Below are 24906 nucleotides of genomic sequence, written 5' to 3' on the forward strand. Positions count from 1 at the left end.
GATCATTTAAAGGGCTAGGCACACAAGATAAACTATACTACAGCCATTTTGTAACAACTTGTGGCCTTGCTAGGAGTACTTTAGGAGGTGTACAAAGAATTATTTACTTTGTGTGATGCTGACACAACCAGGAGGGTACTCAGGAGCCCCTTTAAAGACAAGCACACATTACCTACAGAATTCTAATTCATCATAATTCTGCCTGTTTCCTATAGTCCTGGTTCAGTCTTGAACACCTCTTTCACCTCTTTCTGTCTCTTTGTCTTTAAAGTGATCATGAAAACTCTACCATGACCAACCGACTAGACAAGGACTATTAAAATACATATTAAATATATATTTTTTTAAAAGAGATCTATTGTAAATGAGACATTTGTATCAACCTTCCTGCCCAAGGCTCAGGGAACCCAGCAAGAAAGGTGGGGGAAAGAATGTAAGAGCTACAGGGTGGAGAGGCATTCCATGGAATGTCTAAAGACTACAGAGAAAAACAACTGAGTTGTGTACCAAGGAAGCAGTGCAGAGTGGCAAGTGATGTTCAACTGTGAGTTTCACATCTTCCTGAGCACACAGTAGCCTTATTGGCAAAGGGCCTCGAATAGGTAAAGATCAGTAGATATAGTTTAATTGTGTAGATTTAGTGTGTTTTGGAATTTGAACAGTCATAGACACAACTACAAATTAGATAAAAGTAGTGCAAGTGGATTGATTTGAGCTCCTGAAAGAACAAGTACACACAGAATATAAGCTCAAAGGTCAGAGTAGGGAAATGCATGACCTTTTTGGCACTTTGACAAATGTCAGGTGGAGAGGCCACACCAGAACTACCAGTTTGGGCAGTGTGTAAGTGGCCCTTGTACAGGCTATATCCCTGTCATCTCCTCCTTTCCCAGCAAATAAATAGACTGGCCTCACTAGATGCCAGCTAGGCCTAGCAGAGAAGCGCTGCAAGACTCTCAGCTGGGAGGGAAACTTGGAGGCCTGAACTGCTAAAGGAAAGCTAAGATGGAGCTCATCCCCAACCTTTCTATACAAACCTGGGTGCTGCTGGTTACTAGCCTGGTGTTCTTCTACATGTAAGTAGCTGTTCAGGATCCTCCTCTATCTGCAACTGGAAATGCATTCCCCCTTTCTTTTCCTGTTGAAACATCCAAAGAGATAATGGAGGGGAAGTTGAAATCAACATCAGGTAGTTCCTACCAATATCATTGGCCATCCTATGAGCTCACACCCAGAACTCTAACCTTATGGGTTTTGACAAGACTTGCCCATATAATAATGCAGGTGGCTCTCAGGCTAACCTAGACTAACCAATAATTGTGTGGCTTTATAAACAGTCAACTAATATGCTGGTTGATTTCTAACTACCATCTTGACAGACACTACCTAAAATTACCTATAAAGAGAGATTTGATTGATAAATTGTCTAGGTCAGGTTGACCTATAGGCAGCTCTGTGGAGGATTGTCTTGATTGTTAATAGATGCTGGAAGACCCAGATCATTGTGGGCAGCAGCATTTCCTATGCAACTATAACATACACCTATAACACACACACACACACACACACACACACACACACACACACACACACACACACACACACACCTATATGAAAGCAAACAAGCAGAGACCTGTCTGTTTTCTCTGTTCTTCACTGTGACTGGCTACTTGAGTTTCTGCCTTGACTTTCCAGATACAATGGACTGTTACATGGACTTGTCAGGAGAATAAACCCTTTCCCCTCTAAGTTGCTTCTTTTGGAACATTTTAGCACAACAACAGAAATAAGACTAGCACTTTAGCAACCACCACCTTTCCAAGCTTTGAGAACCCTTAGAATAGTCTAGTTGCTTAGTTTTTTTCTCCCTTTCTCCCCTTTCTCTTTTGTCAGCATAAGTGATGAGTGTATGACTAGTTACCTGTGGATTTGGGTGTTTCTTGCTTCCATTTGTCACACTTTCTAATCTGATTTACACAAACTCCCACATGGTAACTATACTTTTTTCTACTTCTGTGATAAACTCCATGACCAAAACCACCTTGAGAAGGAGAGGGTTTTATTTCACCCTACAGCTTACAGTCCATCATGAAGGAAGCCAGGGCAGGAACCAAAGCATAAGGCTTGGAGGAACACTGCTTCCTGTCTTGCTCTCTATGGCTCACTTGACCAGCATTCTTATACCACCCAGCAGCACCTGCCTAGGTGTGAAACTGCTTATAGTGGACTGGGCCCTCCTACATCAATCATCATTCAAGAAAATACCCCACAGACTTGCCCACAGGCCAATGTGATAAAGACATTCTCTCATTCTTTCAAGTGTGATTGCCTCTTCCCAGATGACTCTAGCTTGTGCCAAGTTGATTAAAAAAAACCTAATAAACACAATAACCCAGCAATTATAGAAAGGTCGGCATCCATAACTCTCTTTTCTTTGACCATTATCCAGAACTCTATTATTTTCTAAAATCATGTTTCCACCTTGCAATATTGAAACCACTTAACACTAAATGTTTTTGTTGTTTTCTTTTTCTCTTCTTTTCCTTTCTTTTCTTTTTTCTTTCTTTTTCTTTTCTTTTCTTTTCTTTTCTTTTCTTTTCTTTTCTTTTCTTTCTTTCTTTCTTTCTTTCTTTCTTTCTTTCTCTCTCTCTCTCTCTCTCTCTCTCTCTCTTTCTTTCTTTCTTTCTCTCTCTCTCTCTTTCTTCCTTTCTTTTTCTTAGCAAAGAGCAGTGTAATGGTTTGAATATTTTTTAAATATTCAAACCAAATATTGGCCCAGGCAGTGGCACTATTAGGAGGTAGGACTTTCTTGGAGGAAGTATGTCATTGTGAGTGTGGGCTTTAAGACCCTCATCCTAACTCCCTGGATGCCAGTCTTCTAGCAGCCTTCAGATGAAGATGTAGAACTCTCAGCTCCTCTTGCATCAGGCCTGCCTGGATGTTGCCATGTTCCTGCCTTGATGATAATGGACTGAACCTCTGAACCCGTAAGCCAGCCTCAATGTTGTCCTCATAAGAGTTGCCTTGGTCATGGTGTCACAGAATGGTCCACAGCAGTGAAACCCTAAGACAAGCAGCGATCACAATCTTGTGGGAGGAATCCCAGTTACTAGTCAGGCCTTGTTGAGGTGTTCCTTGGTGATCCTTTAGTGCATGTCCCTGCATGCAAATTCTTGGCTATATTTGATAATGTTATAAGTTTCACTTGATTTATAGCAAATGTTTGGAAACTGCATTGAGCTAAAGACTTACCATTAACAAAGAGTGAATAGACTAGAGAGATGGCTCAGCGGTTAAAAACACTGTTCTTTCATAAAAACTAGGGTTTGATTTCCAGTTCCCACATGGTGGCTATAACATTTATCACTGCAGTTCCAAGAGCTCCAGGACTCTCTTCTGCCCCCTGAGGCCACTGAATATATGTAGTACACAGACATACATGCAGGCAAAACACTCATACAGATAAAATAATTAAAATTTAATTTAAATGAAACAAGAGGGAAGAGGTATTAATTTTCATGTCTGGAACATGTACAGTTTCTTATTTTGTGACATATACTTAATCTGTTATCAATAGGAAGTACCTGACCTTCTGAAGTTCCTTTGTCTTACAAGTCAAAGGATTCTTAGGTCAGATAGAACCTTTATACAAAAATAATTACAGTAATCTGCAGAATCACAGTCATAAGTCTTGCTTCTTCCCCCACATCTGCTATGTGTCAGTGACCCTGGAGTTGGGAGGTCTGTAGCATTATGAGAAGTTAGGATGTGTTACATCATCGGTGATAGCAGCTTTGCCCCATGGAGCACTTGACTTAGTAGAAATTTGTACACACTGAATTGACATACACAGGCAATAATCTTCCTCATTTGTGACTAACTGTCTTAGTTGGAGTTTCTATTGCTATGAAGGAACACCATGACCAACTCTTAATAAAGAAAACATTTAATTGTGCCTGGATTACAGTTTCAGAGGTTTAGTCCATTATCATCACATTTCTGGAGAAGTAGTTGAGAGTTTTACATCTGGATCTACAGGCAAAAGGAAGAAAGAGTGACACTGGGCCAGGCTTGAGCATCTGAAATTTCAAAGCCCATTTCACTCCCAGAAGCCCATTCACTACTTCTTTCAAGAAGGCCACACCTCTTAATAGTGCATTTTCTGTAGGGCTATGAGGCCCATTTTCCTTTAAGCCACTACACTGACCATCATGATAAATATAATTCTGTCTGACACTGTGGCTATTGGATGATTATCACCAATTGGAGATCCAGATTGACACATGAGAGGAATGGCCTTTAAACAATGTCTTGGTCATTAAGGGAACCTATGGGAAAGTAGCCTTATCTATAGCATAAGTCAACCAGCTTGCAAGACAGAGAATCTTGGGGGTCTCTGATATTTCTGTAAAGGCAGTGTCAGTCATGAACTCAATTGTCATTATATGGACAGAAGAGCTCCATGACTGGTTCCAGGTCTTTCTACAAAGACAAGTTTCAGAACAATGAGAGCCTCTAACAAACATTTGGCTTAGAGAAAAGCAAACATTTAAGTCACTGACCAGTCTGGAAGAACAATACTATAAGGTCTCCATGACCCTGTGGCACTAAGTACATTCAGTTATGCAAATAAAAATCCCCCCTTTTATCTGATGAGAGATATTGCTTCAGGAAATTTTCTAAATGGACAAGAACGAATGGAACACCCTGGGAAGCCTTGAGCCTGAATCCCTGATACTCTCAAATCCAAATCTGGGGCTTTTCATCTATGATGTTCTGGTGGACTGGAAGTACAGCAGCTTCCACTATCTCTATCCCATCATTTTGACATTGTAGGAAATTGGAGAGGAGAGTAATTGGGATTGTAGCTGTCTGGGTTTTTACTCTTATTTGTCATTTAGATGTTACTTTTTGGGTTTGATTCTGGCAGTCATGAATGACACATCTCCATATGTATAAACTTGTATTTCTCTGTTACTTTACAGATATGGGACCTATTCTCATGGTCTCTTTAAGAAACTAGGAATTCCTGGACCAAAACCTCTGCCTTTATTTGGCAACATTATCAACTACCTTGATGTGAGTAGTGTGTAAGCTTTTTCATTTCTATTTTTTATTGATTCATTTTTTTTCTGAGACTGAGTTTCTGTGCATATCCTTGACTGTTCTGGAGCTCACTCTGGAGACCAGGCTGCCCTGGAACTTAGAGGGCCACCTGCTTCTGCCTCCAGAGTGCTAGAATTAAAGGCATGTCCTATCACTATCTGACTGCTCTTTCATTTCTTATAGTGGCAATTTCTTTCAATACTAGATTAATCTGTTTTTATTAAGGACTATGAGTATTGGTCTGCACTTATGTCTATGTACCACATGTGAACCTGGTGCCAGTAGAGGTCAGAAGATGATGTAAGATCCCTGGAACTGGAGTTACAGATAGCTGTAGATTGCCATGTCTGGATTTGGTTCCTCTGTTAGTATAGACAGTGCTATTAATTGCATAACTGTCTCTCCAGCCTCAAAGTTGAGTAGGTGTGTGTGTGTGACAGCATCTCACTACATAGCCAGCTTGGCTTGGATATACATATGTAGGTCAGACTGGCTTCAAAATCTAAAAAGATCCACCTGCCTCTGTTCCCTGAATGCTGCAATTAAAAGCATGCACCTAGGGCCCTGGCATGGTGGCACATGCCTTTAATTCCAGTCCTCTGGAGGCAGAGGCAGGCAGATCTCTGTGATCTAGAGGCCAGCCTGTTCTACAAAATGAGTCCAGGACAGCCAAGACTACACAGAGAAACAAAAACAAAAACAAAAACAAAAAAATCAGGAGGAGGTTCTCTGGTGCCAGAAGTCCGAAACAGTGTGTCCAACCAGGAGAGTGCTTAGACTTCCATTTCAGATTTGCTGACATCCATTTGGAGTTTTCAATAGAAAGCCTTGGTCACAGAAGAATTAGATCCTGGTGTTTGGGGCAGAAGCCTGGGCTTTTGCTCTAGAGATGCATCCAGGAAGGCACAGTGTCCTTATCTAGCACTCATGGGAAACTATGCTTGATAATAGTAACTCAGCACCAGTCTGGGTGCACTAGAGTAGAATATTCTTCTTCCACACCAGGCTCAGGAGCAGCATTTGTTTTCTTCCTGCTGGCCAGCACTGCATCATTTATGTATCAGGTTGACTGATTGTTGGCCTTCAGGGAATTCCCACTTACTGGGAACCTCTCAGGAGCTCCTATGTCCTCTGTAGTTACTTCAATGGCTCTAATCCGCCTGTGAGTACCTAGATATCTTTGGTTGTTAGACAGAATATCTAATGGTGTTCTGTGTTGATTCTCTTGTTCTGTGTTGGCACCCTGAAGGACAGATTGAGACAGAATGTTGTTTTTCTTTCACACACAGACACCACAGCAAGTTTTGCTTTTCTAAGCAAAAGTGGATTCACTTTATGGAATCTCCATAGGAAGGATGGCTTGGCAACAATTATCAAAAATTTGGTATCATGTGAAATGAGTGGCTGTTTATTTTTGGTAGCTAGTATAGCAGAACCAATTCAAGCTTAGCCCCAACTAGCTTACAAATAAATGAGACTCAGACTGTGGTTATTTTATTTGCCTTTGACAATTACTGGGTGGTCACCTGTAATATACTCTTCTAACTGCAGGTCTGGTTACCTTCTCAGTGGTGTACCCCAGATACTTGTTTCTCTTGGTCATATGCTCATCTTACATCTCCCCTCATGGTGGCTTCCTCTCTTTCTTTTTCTTCCTCCTTATCCACTGGTCTCTCCTCCTCCAACCAGGTCACTCCAAACACACTAGTCTGATCTGGCCCAAGGCTAAAGCCTGGCCATAAAGTAATGAGATCAGCTCCTGGGAGCATGCAGGTTGGAGTGATCATTTTTTTCTGTGTGTACTGTGCAATGATGATTTTACTGTGCTGGTACAGAAATTGACATTATTATTCTAATGTCAATTTCTGTACCAGCAGAGATCTGATTATAGGCTGAGTTTTGGTATTGTTATTCAGATGGCTATATCACATCTTGTAAATAGTCCTTCCAACACATTTTGATTTATTTAATAGAGTGCTGAATGGCTAATATCTGAGGCAGGAGAGAAAAGGCATGACTTTTGGCAAGAGATGGTACTTTGGGCAAGAGTCAGGGACAGGATACACAGCCAAATACACAGTGATTTGGACTTACAAATCTGAGGAGAGGAAATGAGCAACGTGGCAGAACTTAGTTTAATATAAATGAGATAGATAATTAGAAAAGGTAGTTGGGAACAAGCTAAGACCTAAAGCTTTCATAATTAATAAAACATCTCTCTGTTGTTATTTGGGAGCTGGCGAGCCAAGAAAGTCATGTTATGCATGTGAGCTGCTCTCTGCTAAGATTTCATGTACTGAAGACTCCAGTTGTTGGTCAGATCCTACATTTTATAGCTAGAAGCTCACTACAGGCCTGAGTTCTAAAGGAGACCCCCCCCTACTGCTTCATGGCTGATGTGGAAAGGAAACACTCATGAGTAAGAATGTGGAAGGGTATAGCAGGCCTACTTCACATATCTGTAACTCCAGCCTTCTGAGATGAACATGTCAATGGCAGTTCTGCAACTTCTATTTTGTTTTATTTGTTATATCTGCTACTTTGTTTGTAGGTTCTATTTGGATTCTTCTCCTGACTGTCTTCTAACAATATGTTCTCTGGCTCAGCTCTGCTTCTCCTGGGTCAACTGTTTATCTTCACTCTGCTCAATCTCATTTCTTCTCTTCTCTAGCCCTACTTAATCTTCTTTCTTCCCGAACCAAATGTCATCTCTAATGCTATTCTTGGACCCCATTCTTCTGCCAGCCGGACCCTACTCTCATCCTGCTCTGGATCTTTCTACTGGAGCAGCGTTGCCTCTGATGTAAGGAAACAGTAGTATCTGAACAATCCTATCACCCATGTTCAATTGCATATATATATATATATATATATATATATATATATATATATATATATATATATTTTACATAAGACATTATTTTATTTTCTTCTTTGAAATCTTCATGTTATAATTCCTGGATGCACAATGAATCCTTGGGAAGTCAAATTGCTCCTTCCAAGGCCATTCCTACTGTCTCTGAGGGCAAAGATCATAAACTCCAGAAGTTATTTTATTACATTGAATTTCTTGGGATAGAGTAAGATGCTCATCTATGACCAAATTTATAGCAGCATTTCCTGGAGTAGCATGCATTAAATCTGCAATGCTTAGTTCAGGTTTTTCTGCCTGCTTATTTCCTGGCTGACAAGAGGCAAATGGCTTGTACTTTTTTCTGTGCCTCCATTTTGTTTCCTGATGGCTAGAAATTGCCTTGGATATCTATCTTGGATACTCATTCACCCAGAGGCAACCCTTAACACAGTGCCTGCACACCCCTGGAAGCATAGGCTTTCTTTTTGACTTATATTTAGAAAAATCATTGCCTTTTTGTAATTTTTTCCTGTCTCTTCAAATTGGTCCCAGACTCTTAGAATTGTTAACGACATTGCTCTATGATTTTGTCTTCAAATTTAACCCATTGTATATCAGCACATAGCCCCTATCAACTGCTCCCTCACTATATCAATTCCTCTCACTCTATTACACTGTGCCAAATTCCTGACTTCTCTCCACCATGACAATTATTGCAATTGAAGACTAGCCTCTAGTACAGCTGTTACCAATCCCCTCTGGTCTTGGGGAATAATTCTATTTTAAATAGCCTAATTGTTTACAGTTTGTTTCACATAGGGAGAATGCATCTATATGACATTGTGGCCTTTTAAAAGGTCATAGGTCTACAGGCACCACCCCATTTCATCATAACCTTGTGGATCATCTCCATTAGCAAGCATATGCTGTATAATGACTAGGAATGCGGTTGGTAATTTGATGACTCAGGACTGCCTTTCCTCAAAGACTGTTGTGGTTTAACCCTGTCTCCTGAGAAAGGCTATCTGAGCTGACCATTCTCCTGCTTTTCCATTTCTTTGATTGACTGCCCTTTGGCACAGTTTCTTTTATCCTGGGGTAAACTTCCTTTCACTGGTTCTGTAACTGGGAATAAATTTATTTCTTCTCCCTTTTCTTGTATTTGACATTTTTTCTTCCAGTGGTTTTTTTTTTTTTATCCTCAAGCTTCTCTAATTGCATCCATATTTTTCCAATTGCTCAGCTACTCTTTCATAAACAAAAAATAGCCCTGAAGCTGGAAAAGAAGAAAAATTGCTATTTAAAACCATGTGAGGCTTTTTTCAACAACAGCCTCAGCAAACACCCTGTCAGCTTTTGAAACAAAGTATCCCTTCCTCCCTTTCCTGCTTTTTGCTCTACCTTTGCTTGACATCAAGCCTCCTATTCAGCCTAGCCACACTGGTGGCCACATGATTTCTAATCTTTGTTTTGTTTTGTTGCTTACAAATAGCTCCATATTTTTTTCTTATGAATAACACCAACTTTTAGGTTTTGGTCTTTATTTAATCTTTATATTCTCTACTTTGTGGGTTCTTTGTGAGTTTTTCTCCTGTCTCCTAATAATATCTTCTCTGTCTCAGCTCAGATTCTCTTGGCTCAACTGTCACTAACTGTCTTTTTCTCTCTCTCTGCTCTCTGATCCTATTTTTCAGTCCTCGGGAACCTTCTTTCTCCTATCCCTGAATCCTATTTCCAGTGCTCAGCCTCTGCTGGCTTTTTATTTCATCACCTGTTCCCAGAGTTCTAAGAGGCAATTGATGCTGAAGGGCATGAGTCCTTTAAAGGACAAGGCAAACAAAACAAATCATGCCAAATCATGTTACAATGCTCCCCTCCCCCATTTTCACTCCAGTGACTCTCTAAGGCAGGTCCACTCAGGACCTCACAGGCCTCAGAAGTGGCAGAGCAGCTGGGACAGGGGTCTACAGGCTTACATCTGCACACAGGAGGTGGGGCTGTTCCACAGCCCTCTGTGCACAGGTCTTGCCAGGAGAGAGTTGGTCTCCCAGGAGTGCTGACACAGGCTTACAACTCACAGGATGAACAAGCTCCAGCAAGAGACAGCAAAAACATTTAACATCAGAGATTGCCAGATGGTGAAAGGCAAACCCAAAAATCTTACCAACAGAAACAAAGACTACTTGGCATCATCAGAACCTAGTACTCCCACCACAGCGAGTCCTGGATACCCCAACACACTGGAAAAAGCAAGATTCAGATCTAAAATCATATCTCATGATGCTGGTAGAGGATTTAAAAAAGGACATTAATAACTTCCTTAAAGAAATACAGGAGAGTACATCTAAGCAGGTAGAAGCCCTTAAGGAGTAAACACAAAAATCCCTTAAAGAATCACAAGAGAACACAGGTAATCAGGTAGAAGCCCTTAAAGATGAAACAAAAATCCCTTTAAAAATTACAGGAAAACACAACTAAACAGGTGAAAGAATTGAACAAAACCATCCAGGATCTAAAAATGGAAATAGAAACAATAAGGAAATCACAAAGGGAGACAACTTTGGAGTTAGAAAACCTAGGAAAGAAATTAGGAGCCATAGATGCAAGTATCACCAACAGAATAAAAGTGATAGAAGAGAGAATCTCAGGTACAGAAGATTTCATATAAAAATAGACACAACAATCAAAGAAAATGCAAAATGCAAAACAATCCTAACTCAAAACATCAGGAATTCCAGGACACAATGAGAGGACCAAATCTAAGGATAATAGGTATACATGAGAATGAAGATTCCAAACTTAATGGGCCAGTAAATATCTTCAACAAAATAATAGAAGAAAATTTCCCTAACTTAAAGAAAGAGATGCCCATGAAAATACAAGAAGCCTACAGAACTCCAAATAGACTGGATCAGAAAATAAATTCCTCCAGTCACATAATAATCAAAACACCAAATGCGCAAAACAAAGAAAGAATATTAAAAGCAATAAGGGAAAAATATCAAGCAAAATATAAAGGCAGACCTATCAGAATTACACCAGATTTCTCACCAGAGACTATGAAAGCCAGAGGATCCTGGACAAATGTCATACAGACCCGAAGAGAACACAAATGCCAGCCCAGGCTACTATACCCAGCAATACTCTTTATTACCATAGATGAAGAAACCAAAGTATTCCATGACAAAACCAAATTTACACAATATCTTTCCATGAATCGAGCCCTTCAAAGGATAGTAAAGTAAAAACTCCAACACAAGGAAGGAAACTAAGTCCAAGAAAAAACAAGAAAGTCATCTTTCAACAAACCTAAAAGAAGATAGCCACATGAACAAAATTCCAACTCTAACAACAAAAATAACAGGAAGCAACAATTACTTTTCCTTAATATCTCTTAATATCAATGGACTCAATTCCCCAATAAAAAGACATAGACTAAAAGACTGGCTATGTAAATAGGACCCAACATTTTGCTGCATAAAGGAAACCCAACTCAGGGACAAAGACCAAAACTACCTCAGAGTAAAAGCCTGGAAAACAATTTGCCAAGCAAATGGTCTAAAGAAACAAGCTGGAGTAGCCATTCTAATATCAAATAAAATCGACTTTCAATCTAAAGTTATCAAAAAAGTCAAGGAGGAACTCTTCATACTCATCAAAGGTAAACTCTACCAAGATCAACTCTCAATTCTAAACATCTATGCTCCAAATGCTGGGGCACCCACATTCATTAAAGAAACTTTACTAAAGCTCAAAGCACACATTGTACTACAAACATTAATAGTGGGACACTTCATTACCTCACTCTCATCAATGGACAGATCCTGGAAACGAACTAAACAAAGATACAGTGAAACTAACAGAAGTTATAAAACAAATGGAGTTAACAGATATCTATAGAACATTTTATCCTAAAACAGAAGGATATACCTTCTTCTCAGCACCTCATGGTATCTTCACCAAAATTGACCATATAATTGGTCACAAAACAAGCCTCAATAGATATAAAACTATTGAAATAATCCTATGCATCCTAGTAGATCACCACAGACTAAGGCTGATCTTCAATAGCAACATAAATAATAGAAAGCCCACATACACTTGGAAGCTGAACAACACTTTACTCAATGATAAAGTGGTCAAGGAAGAAATAAAGAAAAAAAATTAAAAACTTTTTAGAGTTTAATAAAAATGAAGCCACAACATACCCAAACTTATGGGACACAATGAAAGTAGTGCTAAGAGCAAAACTCATTGCTCTGAGTACCTCCAAAAAGAAAACTGGAGAGAGCATACACTCGCAGTTTGACAGCACACATGAAAGCTCTAGAACAAAAGGAAGTAAATTCACCCAAGAGCAGTAGATTGCAGGAAATAATCAAACTCATGGCTGAAATTAACCAAGTGGAAACAGAAAGAAGTATACAAGAATCAACCAAACCAGGAGCTGTTTTTTTTTTTTTTTTTTTTTTTTTTTTTGAGAAAATCAACAAGATAGATAAACCCTTAGCCAAACTAACTAGAAAGCACAGAGATGGTATCCGAATTAACAAAATCAGAAATGAAAAGGGAGACATAACAACAGAATCTGTGGAAATCGGAAAAATCATCAGATCCTACTACAAAAGCCTATACTCAACAAAACTAGAAAACCTGGAGGAAATGGACAATTTTCTAGACAGATACTAGGTACCAAAATTAAACCACGATCAGATAAACTATCTAAGAATTAGAAACAGTTATTAACAGTCTCCCAACCAAAAAAGGCCAGAGTTTAGTGCAGAGTTCTATCAGACCTTCAAAGAAGACTTAATACCAATACTCCTCAGACTATTCACAAAATAGAAACAGAAGTTACTCTATACAATTCATTCTATGAAGCCACAATGACTCTGATAACTAAACCACACAAAGACCCAACAAAAAAGAGAACTTCAGACCAATTTCTCTTATGAATATTGATGCAAAAATGCTCAGTAAAATTCTCACAAGCCAAATCCAAGAACACATCAAAACGATCATTCATCATGATCAAGTAGGCTTCATTCCAGGGATGCAAGGATGTTTCAATATATGGAAATCCATCAACGTAATCCACTATATAAACAAACTCAAAGAAAAAACCCCATATGATCATCTCATCAGATTCTGAGAATGTGTTTGACAAAATCTATCACCTGTTCATGATAAAAGTTTTAAAGAGATTAGGGATTCAAAGCCTATACATAAACATAATAAAAGCAATATACTGCAAATGAGTAGCCAACAGCACACTAAATGGAGAGAAACTTGAAGGAACCCCACTAAAATCAGGGACGAGACAAGGTTGTCCACTCTCTCCCTACATATACAGTGTAGTACTGGAAGTCCTAGCCAGAGGAATTATACAACAAAAGGATATCAAAGGGATTCAAATTGGAAAGGAAGAAGTAAAAATATCACTATCTGCAGATGACATTATAGTATACATAAGTGGCACCAAAGATTCCACCAGAGAATTCCTAAACCTGATAAACAACTTCAGTGAAAAAACTGACTATAAAATTAACTCAAATCAATGGCCTTTCTCTACAGGCTGAGAAACAGGCTGAGAAAGAAATTAGGAAAACTACACCTTTCACAATAGTCAGAAGTAATATAAAATACCTTGGTGTGACTCAAACTAAGCAAGTGAATGATCTGTGTGATACGACCTTCAAGTCTATGAGAAAAAAAATCAAAGAAGATCTCAGAAGATGGAAAGATCTCCCATGCCCATGAATTGGCATGATTAATATAGTAAAAATGGCCAGCTTGCCAAAAGGAATCTACAGATTTAATGCAATTCCCATCAAAATTCCAACTCAATTCTTAACAGAGTTAGTAAGGGAAATTTGCAAATTCATCTCTAATAAAAAAAAATAAGATAGCAAAAACTATTCTCAACAATAAAAGAAACTCTGCTGGAATCACCCTCCCTGAACTGAAGTTGTACTACAGAGCAGTTGTGATAAAAAAAAAGCATGGTAATGGTACAGTGACAGATAGGTAGAGCAATGGAATAGAATTGAAGACCCAGAAATGAACCCACACACCTATGGTCACTTGATCTTTGACAAAGGAGCTAAAAACATCCAGCAGAAAAGAGACAGTATTTTCAATAAATGGTGCTGGCTCAACTGGCAGTTAGCATGTAGAAGAATTCAAATTTATCCATTCTTATCTCTTTGTACAAAGCTCAAGTCTAAGTGGATCAAGGATCTCCACATAAAATCAGCTACTCTGAAACGTATAGAGGAGAGAGTGGGGAAGATGCTCGAACATATGGACACAGGGGAAAAGTTCTTGAACAGAATACCAATGGCTTGTTCTGTAAGGCCAAAAATTAACAAATGGGATCTCATGAAATTGCAAAGCTTCTGTAAGACAAAGGATATTGTCAATAAGACAAAAAGGCAACCAACAGATTTGAAAAAGAGCTTTACCAATACTGCATCTGATAGAGGGCTAATGTACAATATATACAAAGAACTCAAGAAGTTGGACTCCAGAAAACCAAATGACCCTATTAAAAATGTGGTACAGAGCTAACAAAGAATTTTCAACTGAGGAATACTGAATGGCTGAGTATTCAAAAAATTTTCAACATCCTTAGTCATCTGGGAAATGCAGATCAAAACAACCTTGAGATTCCACATCACACCAGTCAGAATGGCTAAGATCAAAAATTCAGGTGACAGCAGGTACTGGCAAGGATGTGGACAAAGAGGAACACTCCTCCATTGCTGGTAGGATTGAAAGCTTGTACAACCACTCTGGAAATCAGTCTGGCAGTTCCTCAGAAAATTTGACATAGTACTACTAGAAGATCCAGCAATACTACTCCTGGGCATATACCCAGAAAATGTTCCAACTGGTAATAAGGACACATGCTCCACTATGTTCATAGCAGCCTTATTTATAATAGCCAGAAGCTGTAAAGAATCCAGATGTCCCGCAACAGAGGAATGAATACAGAATATGTGGTACATTTTGAGTACTATGCAGCTATTAAAAATGAATTTATGAAATTCTTAGACAAATGGATGGATCTGGAGGATATTATCCTGAGTGATGTAACCCAATCACAAAAGAACACACATCATATGCACTCAATGATATTATGATATTAGCCCAGAAGGTTGGAATACCCAAGATACAATTTGCAAAACTCATGAAACTCAGGAAGAAGGGAGACCAAAGCATGGATACTTCGATCCTTCTTAGAAGGGCGAACAAAATGCCCATGGAAGGAGTCACAGAGTCAAAGTGTGAAGCAGAGACTGAAGGAATGACCATCTAGAGACTGCCCCACCTTGAGATCCATCCCATAAACAGCCATGAAAACCAGACAGTATTGTGGATGACAACAAGAGCTTGTTGACAGGAGCCTGACATAGCTGTCTCTTGAGAGGCTCTGCCAGTACCTGACAAATACACAAGTGGATGCTCACAGTCATCCATTGGACAGAGCACAGGGTCCTCAATGAAGGAACTAGAGAATGTTCCCAAGGAGCTGAAGGGGTTTGTAGCTCCATAGGAGGAACAATAATATGAACTGACCAGTATCTCCAGAGCTCCCTGGGACTAAACCACCAACCAAAGAAAACACATGGTGGGACTCATGGCTCTACCTGCATATGTAGCAGAGGATGGCCTAGTCAGTGGGAGGAGAGGCCCTTGGTCCTGTGAAGGTTCTATGCCCCAGTATAGGAATGCTAGGGCCAGGAAGAGGAAGTGGGTGGTTTTGTGAGCAGGGGGAAGGGGAAGGGAATAGAGGGGGGTGGGTTTGGAGGGGAAACTAGGAAAGGGGATAGCATATGAAATGTAAAGATAATATCTAATAAAAATAAAAATAGAAAATTTTTACAATTAAATGGTTCCCAGGACTTATAACACACTTCCTAGAGTGAAACTTATTTTCTTATAGGGTCATAGGTAGCCTAGGCTTGGCCTGGAACTCACTATGTAGGAAAGGATGACTTGACATTTTGATCCTCCTGCCTCCACATCCCAAGTGCTCAGATTATGGGTGGGAGCCATCATCCCTGATTTAAGTCATGCAGGAAATGAAACATAGGGCTTTGTGGTGCTTGGCAGGTACTGTGCCCTTGAGCAACATCATAGCTTAACTTTGGCCATAGGCAGTCCCCATTTGTCATGTTTAATTTTTAAAATTCAGACATAGTATTTCCTTAGCTTTGTCTTGCTGTAGAGAGAACACTGTATGTTCTTTGGTTGGTGGTTGAAACTCTGAGCACCCCATGGCTCCAGGTGATTCAACTCTGTTCATCTCCTATTTTTCCATTTTCTCATGGGATGTTCATACTGTCTGTCTGCAATCTCTCACATTCTCCTGTTCCCTATTGTTTCTTTTACATTTCTTTCTAGGGTTAGATTTTTTATTTGTTTATTTGTTTTTGTTGTAGCACTAGATCTCACTTTGCAGATTTCACCATGCCAACCATCAAATTTGTGATCCTCCTAACTCTACCTCCAGAGCGCTAGGATTTATAGGCGTGTGCCACTTACCCTGGGTTCATTGTCTCAACTTATTTATATATGTGTTTTTTTTCCCTGCATGTATGTCTGTGTACCATGTACATGCATTGCCTGAAGAGCCCAGAAGAGAGTGTCAGATCCCTGGAACTGGAGTTAAAAATGATTTTGAGCTGTAATATGGGTGCTGGGAGTCAAGCACTGCTCTCAACCACTGAGCCATCTCTTCGGCCCCATCTTAAACATTCATATTCAAAAGATTGGGGAGCCAGGGGTTGAGGCAGGAAATAAAAGCTTATGTGTTGCACCAGGAAACTCACATATACTCCTTCCCACTGGATTCTTCACTTGCCCAAGGAGGGAATTGTTCAGAGTTTGCTAGGATCTCTGAAACAACATACATAAGCAAGTCACCTGAAGTGCACAGTTCTTTGCTACCTGTAGATAAGGAAAAGTCCTTCAAGAGGTACAACACTGAGAAAGGGCAAGAACAGCTTGAACTTTTTGATCCAGATAATCCTGATACCTTTAGATATCTCTAATAAGAACTTGCCTTTGCTCCACCTAACAGCTGACTCAAACAGATACAGACACCCAGAACCAAATAGTGGTTGGAGCTTGGGGACTTTTATGAAAGAATAGGAGGAAGGATTGTGGGCCCTGAAGAAGATAGGAACTCCACAGGAAGACCAACAGAGCCAACTAACCTGGACCATTAGGGCTTTCAGAGTCTGAATCACCAACCAAGGAACATACACAGGCTGGACCTAGGCCTCCCCACATATATGTAGCAGATGTGCAGCTTGGTCTTTATATGGATCACAAACAGCTGAAACTGGAGGGCTATCCCGAAAGTTGTTGCCTGTTTGTGGGATATGTTCTTCTAGCTGGGCTGCTTTGGCCGGCTTCAGTGGGAGAGGAAGTCCCTAGACTCATAGAGACTTGAAGTGCCAAGCCGGGGAGATGTTCCAGCGAGACCCCCCGCCTACTCAGAGGGGAAGGAGAGAGTGAGGGGGATACTGTGGAAGGAGGTGACTGGAAGGGGGGGTAGTTTGTGGGATGTAATGTAAGTTAAAAATTTTAAATGAAAATAAAATAACATAAAATAAAGAACTTGTCAGTGCTTGCCAGTGAGACAGGAAGCCCAGTTTTGTGAGCATTCAGTAATTTGGCCCTAGTTAGGAAGCAGTCAGCATGTAACAGAACAATAACCAGTTTCATTTTCTTTGTCTTCCCAGGGCATGTGGAAATTTGATGATGATTGCTATAAAAAATATGGAAAAATATGGGGGTAAGTCTTCTGGAATTTTCCATTCCACATACTAATTAGGATAATGCACTTCCCTGAGCACACTGTTCTTGGGGTGAAGCCTTTTGATGTGGTACACATCACAGGCAGCAACTTGAACAGTATGAGTTCAGTTGACAATGTTGCCTGCCATGGCACCCTCTGGGATTTGGTAGCCTCCAAACTCAAGGCTTACCACCTCTCCCTTTTAATACATTAAGGCTATGTTCAGAACCTCTAAGCACATGTTCAAACACATGGGAAGTCTTTACAATTTTGTGCATGCCATCATAGCTGATGTGAGTTCAAATGTGGGACTGCACTGCTGTATCCAGAAAACAGTTTCTCTGGAGTCCTCTGCTGCCTCTGACTCTTACAGTCCTTCCACCCTATCACCTTCCAGAATGATCCATGAGCCTTGGAAGGGGGGCGGGTGCTGGATAGTTTTATGTCAACTTGACACGAGCTGAAGTCATCTGAGAGGAGGAGGCCTCAATTGAGAAAATGCCTCCATAAGCTCAGGCTGTAGTCAAGCTTGCAGGATAATTTCTTAATTTAATTAGTGATTGATGGGGTTGACCCAGCCCACTGTGGTTGGTGTCATCTCAGGACTGATAGTCCTGAGTTCTATGAAAATGTAGATTGAGCAAGCTAGTAAGTAGCACTCCTCTATGGGCATCTTCATTAGCTCCTGCCTCCAGGTTTCTGTCCTGTTTGAGTTCCTGTCCTGACTTCTTTCAATAATGAACAGAGATATGGAAGTGGAAGAGGAATACACCTTTTCCTCCCCCAACTTGCTTTTTGGTCCTGATGTTTCATTACAGCAATAGTAACTGTGACTAAAACAGGGTAGGACAGCAATGTTCCATATAAGATGAACACTCCACAATCTCTTACTCTCTGCATGTTGAGCAGTTGCAGATCTCTGTGCTAGTCACCATGTTCTGCTAAAACAGCACTTCTCAACCTGCATGTCATGACCATCAGAAAACACATATTTTCTGATGGTCTTAGCAATCCCCCACAATAAATGTATTTATGGTGGTACTTCATAACTGTAAGTTTCCCAATGAAGGGTGTTGAAGTTCAAAAGACCATCAGAAATGTGTTCTCTGATGGTTGCAACTCACAAATTGAGAACTGCTGTGCTAAAAGAAGCGTCTTTGATGAGGGTTGAGACCTATGCTAATCTTGTTATGTCCATCTCGTCAAACATTCTCCCTCAGCATCTATGACCTCCCTAGTCACATAAGATCAAGCTAGATAAAATCCCAGCATGGAATGCGGATATGGTCAGAAAGTCCCACACTTACCTGAGAAGTTGGCAAATCATAGCTTGATAGGAGGACAAGTTTTCTTCAGGGATGGTTCCTCCAAACAGCTATCTCATCCTCTGTGGGCCTGGGTACCAGAGGTTTTCCACAGAGATACCTGTCCAGGCCGGGTGCAAGGGTTCCAGTGAAGGGAAGCAAATGCAGGCAGGAAGACGAATTCTCTGCCACACCTTCCAGGTCACTTGGTAACTCCGAGCCACTCTAAACTGAATCTGGTTGGGCTGGGCTGATGAAAAGCTGAAAATTCAGTGAGGAGTGTGGGTGGCTCTTCGGGAGAGATCTCTTCCCAAGAGTTACATACAGCTCTTGGAACAAAAGAATCAGATGAAGGAATAGTTCTCATGTACCTTTAATTCCCTAACCCTGACTTATATACAGTTCTGGGGGTGATTCAGGGTTTGACAGCAGGTACCTCTCATTTGCTTGGACTGAGAGTTTGGGGAAAACCTCATTTTCATGTGGGAAGGCTTGGTGCTGCTCTTACATGGCTGATAGCCACGCCTCTCCTGTGGGAGCGGTAACTTTGACAAGAGGAGCCAGGGGTCCATGAGACATGGTCGAATGCTGAACGTCCCATGTAGGTGGGAATTACCACCCATCAGGTTCCACCGGGATTCAAGATCTAGCCTCGACTAGAAACCAGGCTGTCTGAGCATAGACTGTAGCCCCACAATCCTCCAGTAGATTGCCCTACATGCATGAACATACTGGCACAAGTAAGTAGGATTTTAGAGAGAGAGAGAGAGAGAGAGAGAGAGAGAGAGAGAGAGAGAACCCATGAAGTTGGAGGGAAATGGTGATAGTGGGGATTGGAGGGGAGGAAATGGGAGTTGCTCTCATTAGTCACCAATGGTTCCTCAGCTAAAATGGGTCTTCCTGCCAACCTCCCCTCTCCAAGCTGTGATTTTTGTCTATTTTGAGCTCATGAAGGTCTTGTTAATGCTGTGACAATGATAGTGGATCCATTTGTACAACTGACACATTGTGTTCAGTTTTCTGGGCATCCTCTGCCTCAAGCACTTAGAATCTTTCTCTCCACCCCCCCCTTCTGCAAGGATCCCTGAGTGTTGGGAGGAGAATCTACTATTATCATTCTGCTAAATGAACATAGTATTGCATGGACTCCAAACAACTTGTCATTGGACCCACAGAGTAGCGCACCTCTTGGTCTCATCAGCAAAGCTCCTTTCTTCAGTAGATGATGAATAAGATGGAGATCTACAACTGGCTAATGTATAGACCCTAAGAGATTGTAGATGGCTCAGTCCTGAATGAGACATCTGTGTAAGAATTTTTCTTTTTGTCCACTAATTAAATTCAAGATAAGAACTTCGCTAGAAGTATATATGGGTATTTCCTGCCCATCTAATTCTGCTGACACTGAAGAAGAAATGCAGGGAATTATTCAGCCGTGGGTTACTTCCCCAAGGTTAAGTCTTCAGTGGTTTTGTGGAGTGGCTGAGTCAAGGGTGTAATCCTTTCCTGTCAGTACAGATGATGTTTTGGAGACTTGGAGGAGGTGCCCCCCATTGTACTGTGAGACACAAGAAAGTGGGAGGAGGCTCTGTCTCTTCATCACTTCTCATCCATCTTCAGAAACCACAGGCCTGGATACAGGGATTGCTGAGGTGACACAGTCCATAGAGACATTGTGACCAATGCCAGGCATGTGTTGTGTTGCCCTCTAGTGTCCCCTAAGTAAATGCTTCTGCAATATTATTATAGACACTGAATAGTTTGTCTCTAAATTTCCTCTGATACATACTGCTTTGACTTTTGGGTCCTTTAGTAATTTTTCTCTATATTTTTTATATCTCTGGAAGTCTAACCCAGTGCCACACACTTGATAGAAAAGGGCTCTACCACTGAGCCACACCTCCAACCCAGATACTGAAATATTTAAACACTCAAGAATGGTATTGGCAATAACCAGGATGTCTTCAAAGGGCTGTTTTGTCCTAATTGCCTCTTTCCTTCTTCAGCCATATTAGACTTCCTTTCATGAGACTCTAATGGCTTCTATGGTCAGAACTTGAACTAGCACTTCATATTATGGTGCTTTATACAACTGAGGATATGTACTGTGCTTCAGGGCTTGAGATTGAAATTTTGTGTGTGACTCCAGCTGTAGAACCCGACTTCTGAGGTTCAGTTCATTCTGTTTTCCCCCTAGGTTTTATGAGGGCCCACAGCCTATATTGGCTATCATGGATCCAGAGATCATCAAAATTGTGCTGGTGAAAGAATGTTACTCAGTCTTCACAAACCGTCGGGTAGGCATCCCCTCTTTAGAAATATAAATCTTTACTATTATTTTAGTCAGTGTTCTATTGCTGTAAAGAGATACCATGATCACATCAGGGCTGGCTTATAGTTTCAGAGGTTTAGTCCATTATCATTATGGTAGAAAGCATGGTGACATGCAGGAAAACATGGTGCTGAAGAGGTAGCTGAGGGTTCTACATCAAGATCAGCAGGCAGCAGGAAGAGAGAAACACTGGACCAGGCTGGGGCTTCACCCCCAGTGACATACTTTCTCTAACAAGGCCACACTTTCTAATCCCTGACAAGTCATATCACTCCCTAATGGCCATGAATTCAAATATAGGAACCTCTCTGGACCATTTCTATTCAAACCACTACAACAACCTATGAAATTTAAATTTTCAAGATAATTATATAATAATGGTAAAGAGCCACCGCCATTCTTAGGAAAGTTTTGGTCCTCTTCATACACACACACACACACACACACACACACACACACACACACACACACACATTATATAAGTATAATATAATGTAACTATAATGCAGTTCTGTTTTTTTTCTACTTTTATTTCTGTTGCCCCCGCCCCCACCCTCTGGGAGCTAGCGAGGTGCCTCAGTGGTTAAGAACACTGACTGCCCTTCCAGAGTTTCTGAGTTCAATTCTTAGCAACCACATGGTGGCCCACAAACATTTGTAATGGTTTCTGATGCCATCTTCTGGTGTGACTGAAGACAGCTACAGTGTATTCATATTCATAAAATAAATAAAAATTCTGAAAAGAAAGAAAGAAAAAGGAAGGAAGGAAGGAAGGGAAGACACTCTGACCAAAAGAAGTTTAGCAGAGGAAGGTCTTCAGTGACTGACACTTCCAAGTCACACTTTATTCCTGAATGAAGTCAAGGCAGGAGCTCAAGCAGGAGCTTGAAGGAAAAAAAAAATCCATGAAGAACAGCTGCCTACTGGCTTGCTCAGACTCATGCTTAGCTGGCTTCCTTATAAACCACAGGGCCTAGGGATAGTACTGCCCTAAGTACATCAGTTACTAACCAAGACAATTCTCCACATACATGCCTTCCGGCCAATCTGAGTTGGAAATTTCCTTATTCAAGGAAATTTCCTTATTTGTCATTGAGCTTTCTCTAGTGCTTATGTTCTAATGGCCATGTATAGCCTGTTTTTTTTTTTTTAATTCCTCACAGAGTCTGATCCACTTTCTTTTTATAGATGTGCCTTTGGAGTCAAGTCTGATTATATTTTGTTCAGTACTCTTCTTTGAATAAAGTTTCATGTGACCCTGCCTCAGCCTTAAACTTCTCAAGTGCTGGGATTCCCAGTATGTGCCACCCCACCTGATTTACGCAGTGCCGAGGATCAAGCCAAATGCTTCATGTATGCCAGACAAGCACTCTGCCAACTGAGCTGCATCCTCAGCCATGCCTAGCAATCTTCTCTCTTTTAAACAAAATATGCACATAGTTTTATACTTTACAGTAACATGTATGATGTATTTGTACTTGGGCTATAAAGTATAAGATGCAGGTAAAGTCTTATGTTGTACCATCCATGTCCAGTTGTTTGTGTATCATTTAGGGAAAACTGTTCCCTCTAAAGAATTCTTGTAGCACTCTCAAAATCTGTTTAGAGGCTGAAGAGATAGCTTAGTGGATAAGAGTACTGGAGTTTCTTCCTAAGGACCCAGGTTTAATCCCCAGAACCCATGTGACTATTTACAACTATCTGCAACTCCAGCTTCAGGGATTCAATGCCCTGATCTGGCCTCTGAGAACACCATAAACATGTAGTGCATAGACACACATGTAGGAAAACACACACACAAAGTAGATAAATCTAATTTTTTTTGCCTATTGACCTATTTGTATGAAACCTTTTCTCATTCTACATTTTCTTCCAGAGATCACAATGCCTTTCTGTCTTCTAGGGTCATATCTTATTAATAACTGATTCTGTACAACAAGTGAATTCTTTCTAACCACTTTTTTTCCCTAGAGTTAATTTGAAATACTCTTTATCTTTCTAACAAAAATCAGAACTAGCTTGTCTGTATTGATAATGATCTCAGCTTGATGAAAACTTGAAACTTACCCATGAGTAAAGAAACACATTTTCTGAGTTGGGTTGTCTAACCCATGGCTATTATGTGTTCTAGATGTTATATATTTGATTGCCACATGGAAATTTTTATAGGTTTCAGCTGAAAACCCTGCACATGTCTTGTTAAGTTTCTATTTTAATTATAAATGACTTAACATGTAACATTTCTTGACATGTTTGAATATTGTGTAATATTCTTGAAATTTTTCTAATACAACTGACATTAAATACAAAAAATTGATTTTGAATTGCTGTTGTATCATAGAACAATTTACAAATTCACTTTTTATTCCTATTAATTCTTTCTGTGTGTTATTTGATATGTTCTGCACAGAAAGTTATGTGGCCTGGAAATCAGAATATTTTTGCTTATTGATTCTTAATCTGTATGCTTTCTATTTTGTTTTCATGGCTCTTTGCAATAGCCGGCAGTTTTAGGATGAGATTGAATGACAGTGGTGAGATCAGACTCTTGGAATTGCTACAAATCAGTGAGTGAAACATTCAGACTTTCACCACTAAGTGTGACGTTGACTGAAGGATATTATATTTACATAGATAGATAGATAGATAGATAGATAGATAGATATGTAGATAGATAGATAGATAGGCAGATGTAGACATTCCATTGATACACTGTTCACCGATAAACATGAATAAAGTTTCTAGCAGAGAAATAAAATTATCTTTCCTTTTCCTTGTGTCCATGCATAGAAAATTAAGATAAAATAATTGCATTATATCTTGAAATATCAAATAAATATTTTATATCAGCTACAGTCTTTTAGAAACTCCATCTCAAAGCATCATCCCTATTCTTCAATTCCTCATACTGTTTACACTAGTAATACTTTGCCAAGGCCAGTTGCTGTTTGTTACTAATCCATTCTTTTTCATCTGCACAGATTTGAAAGACACTATAGGTCTGGCCTATTTGTTCTCATGGATTCTGCAAGGGTGATTTTACATTTAAAGTGAGATGGTCATAGAAAGATGTGAAGCTGTGCCAGATGGATAGATATCACCTTCATTTATAGGGATTACAGAAAATTTCAGTAGAAGATTGTTGGACATCTAGTAAGACCCAGACAATTAACAGTGATATTTGTTAAATAAATGATGCTTGTTTAATATACTTTCTAAAATTGTGAAGATTATCATAATTTTAATATGATAAACTTCCTTTCCATTTGAACTCTAGCCTTTTGGGCCAGTGGGATTTTTGAAAAAGTCCATTACCATATCTGAGGATGAAGAATGGAAGAGACTTCGAACACTCCTGTCTCCAACCTTCACCAGTAGCAAACTCAAGGAGGTGACTATGGAGAGGGTGTTCACTTAAGGAACAAATCCAGAGACAGGTAGAAAACAAACCCAGAGTCCCTTTCCAAGGGTTGATCCTCTGAGTTACAATTCCTATAAG

The 24906-nt window shown here is 40.1% G+C and overlaps 1 protein-coding gene across 4 annotated transcripts in view; it reads left to right on the plus strand.

The window, feature by feature from the left end:
• Positions 1–807: 807 nt before the first annotated feature.
• The window catches only part of Cyp3a57 (cytochrome P450, family 3, subfamily a, polypeptide 57), a 45778-nt gene continuing 21679 nt past the window's right edge, over positions 808–24906 (plus strand). For 2 of the 4 annotated variants that reach the window (XM_006504852.3, XM_030254747.1), the window contains exons 1-5: positions 808–1076; positions 4986–5079; positions 17716–17768; positions 21273–21372; positions 24685–24798. In XM_006504852.3, coding sequence (XP_006504915.1) covers positions 1006–1076; positions 4986–5079; positions 17716–17768; positions 21273–21372; positions 24685–24798 — 432 coding nt within the window. In that variant the 5' untranslated portion in view covers positions 808–1005. The remainder of the gene's footprint in view (positions 1077–4985; positions 5080–17715; positions 17769–21272; positions 21373–24684; positions 24799–24906) is intronic. The other 2 variants (NM_001100180.2, XM_006504849.4) reach the window with 2 other exon arrangements.

Source organism: Mus musculus, chromosome 5, assembly GCF_000001635.26.
Source record: "Mus musculus strain C57BL/6J chromosome 5, GRCm38.p6 C57BL/6J".
In the NCBI taxonomy this organism is placed as follows: Eukaryota; Metazoa; Chordata; class Mammalia; order Rodentia; family Muridae; genus Mus; species Mus musculus.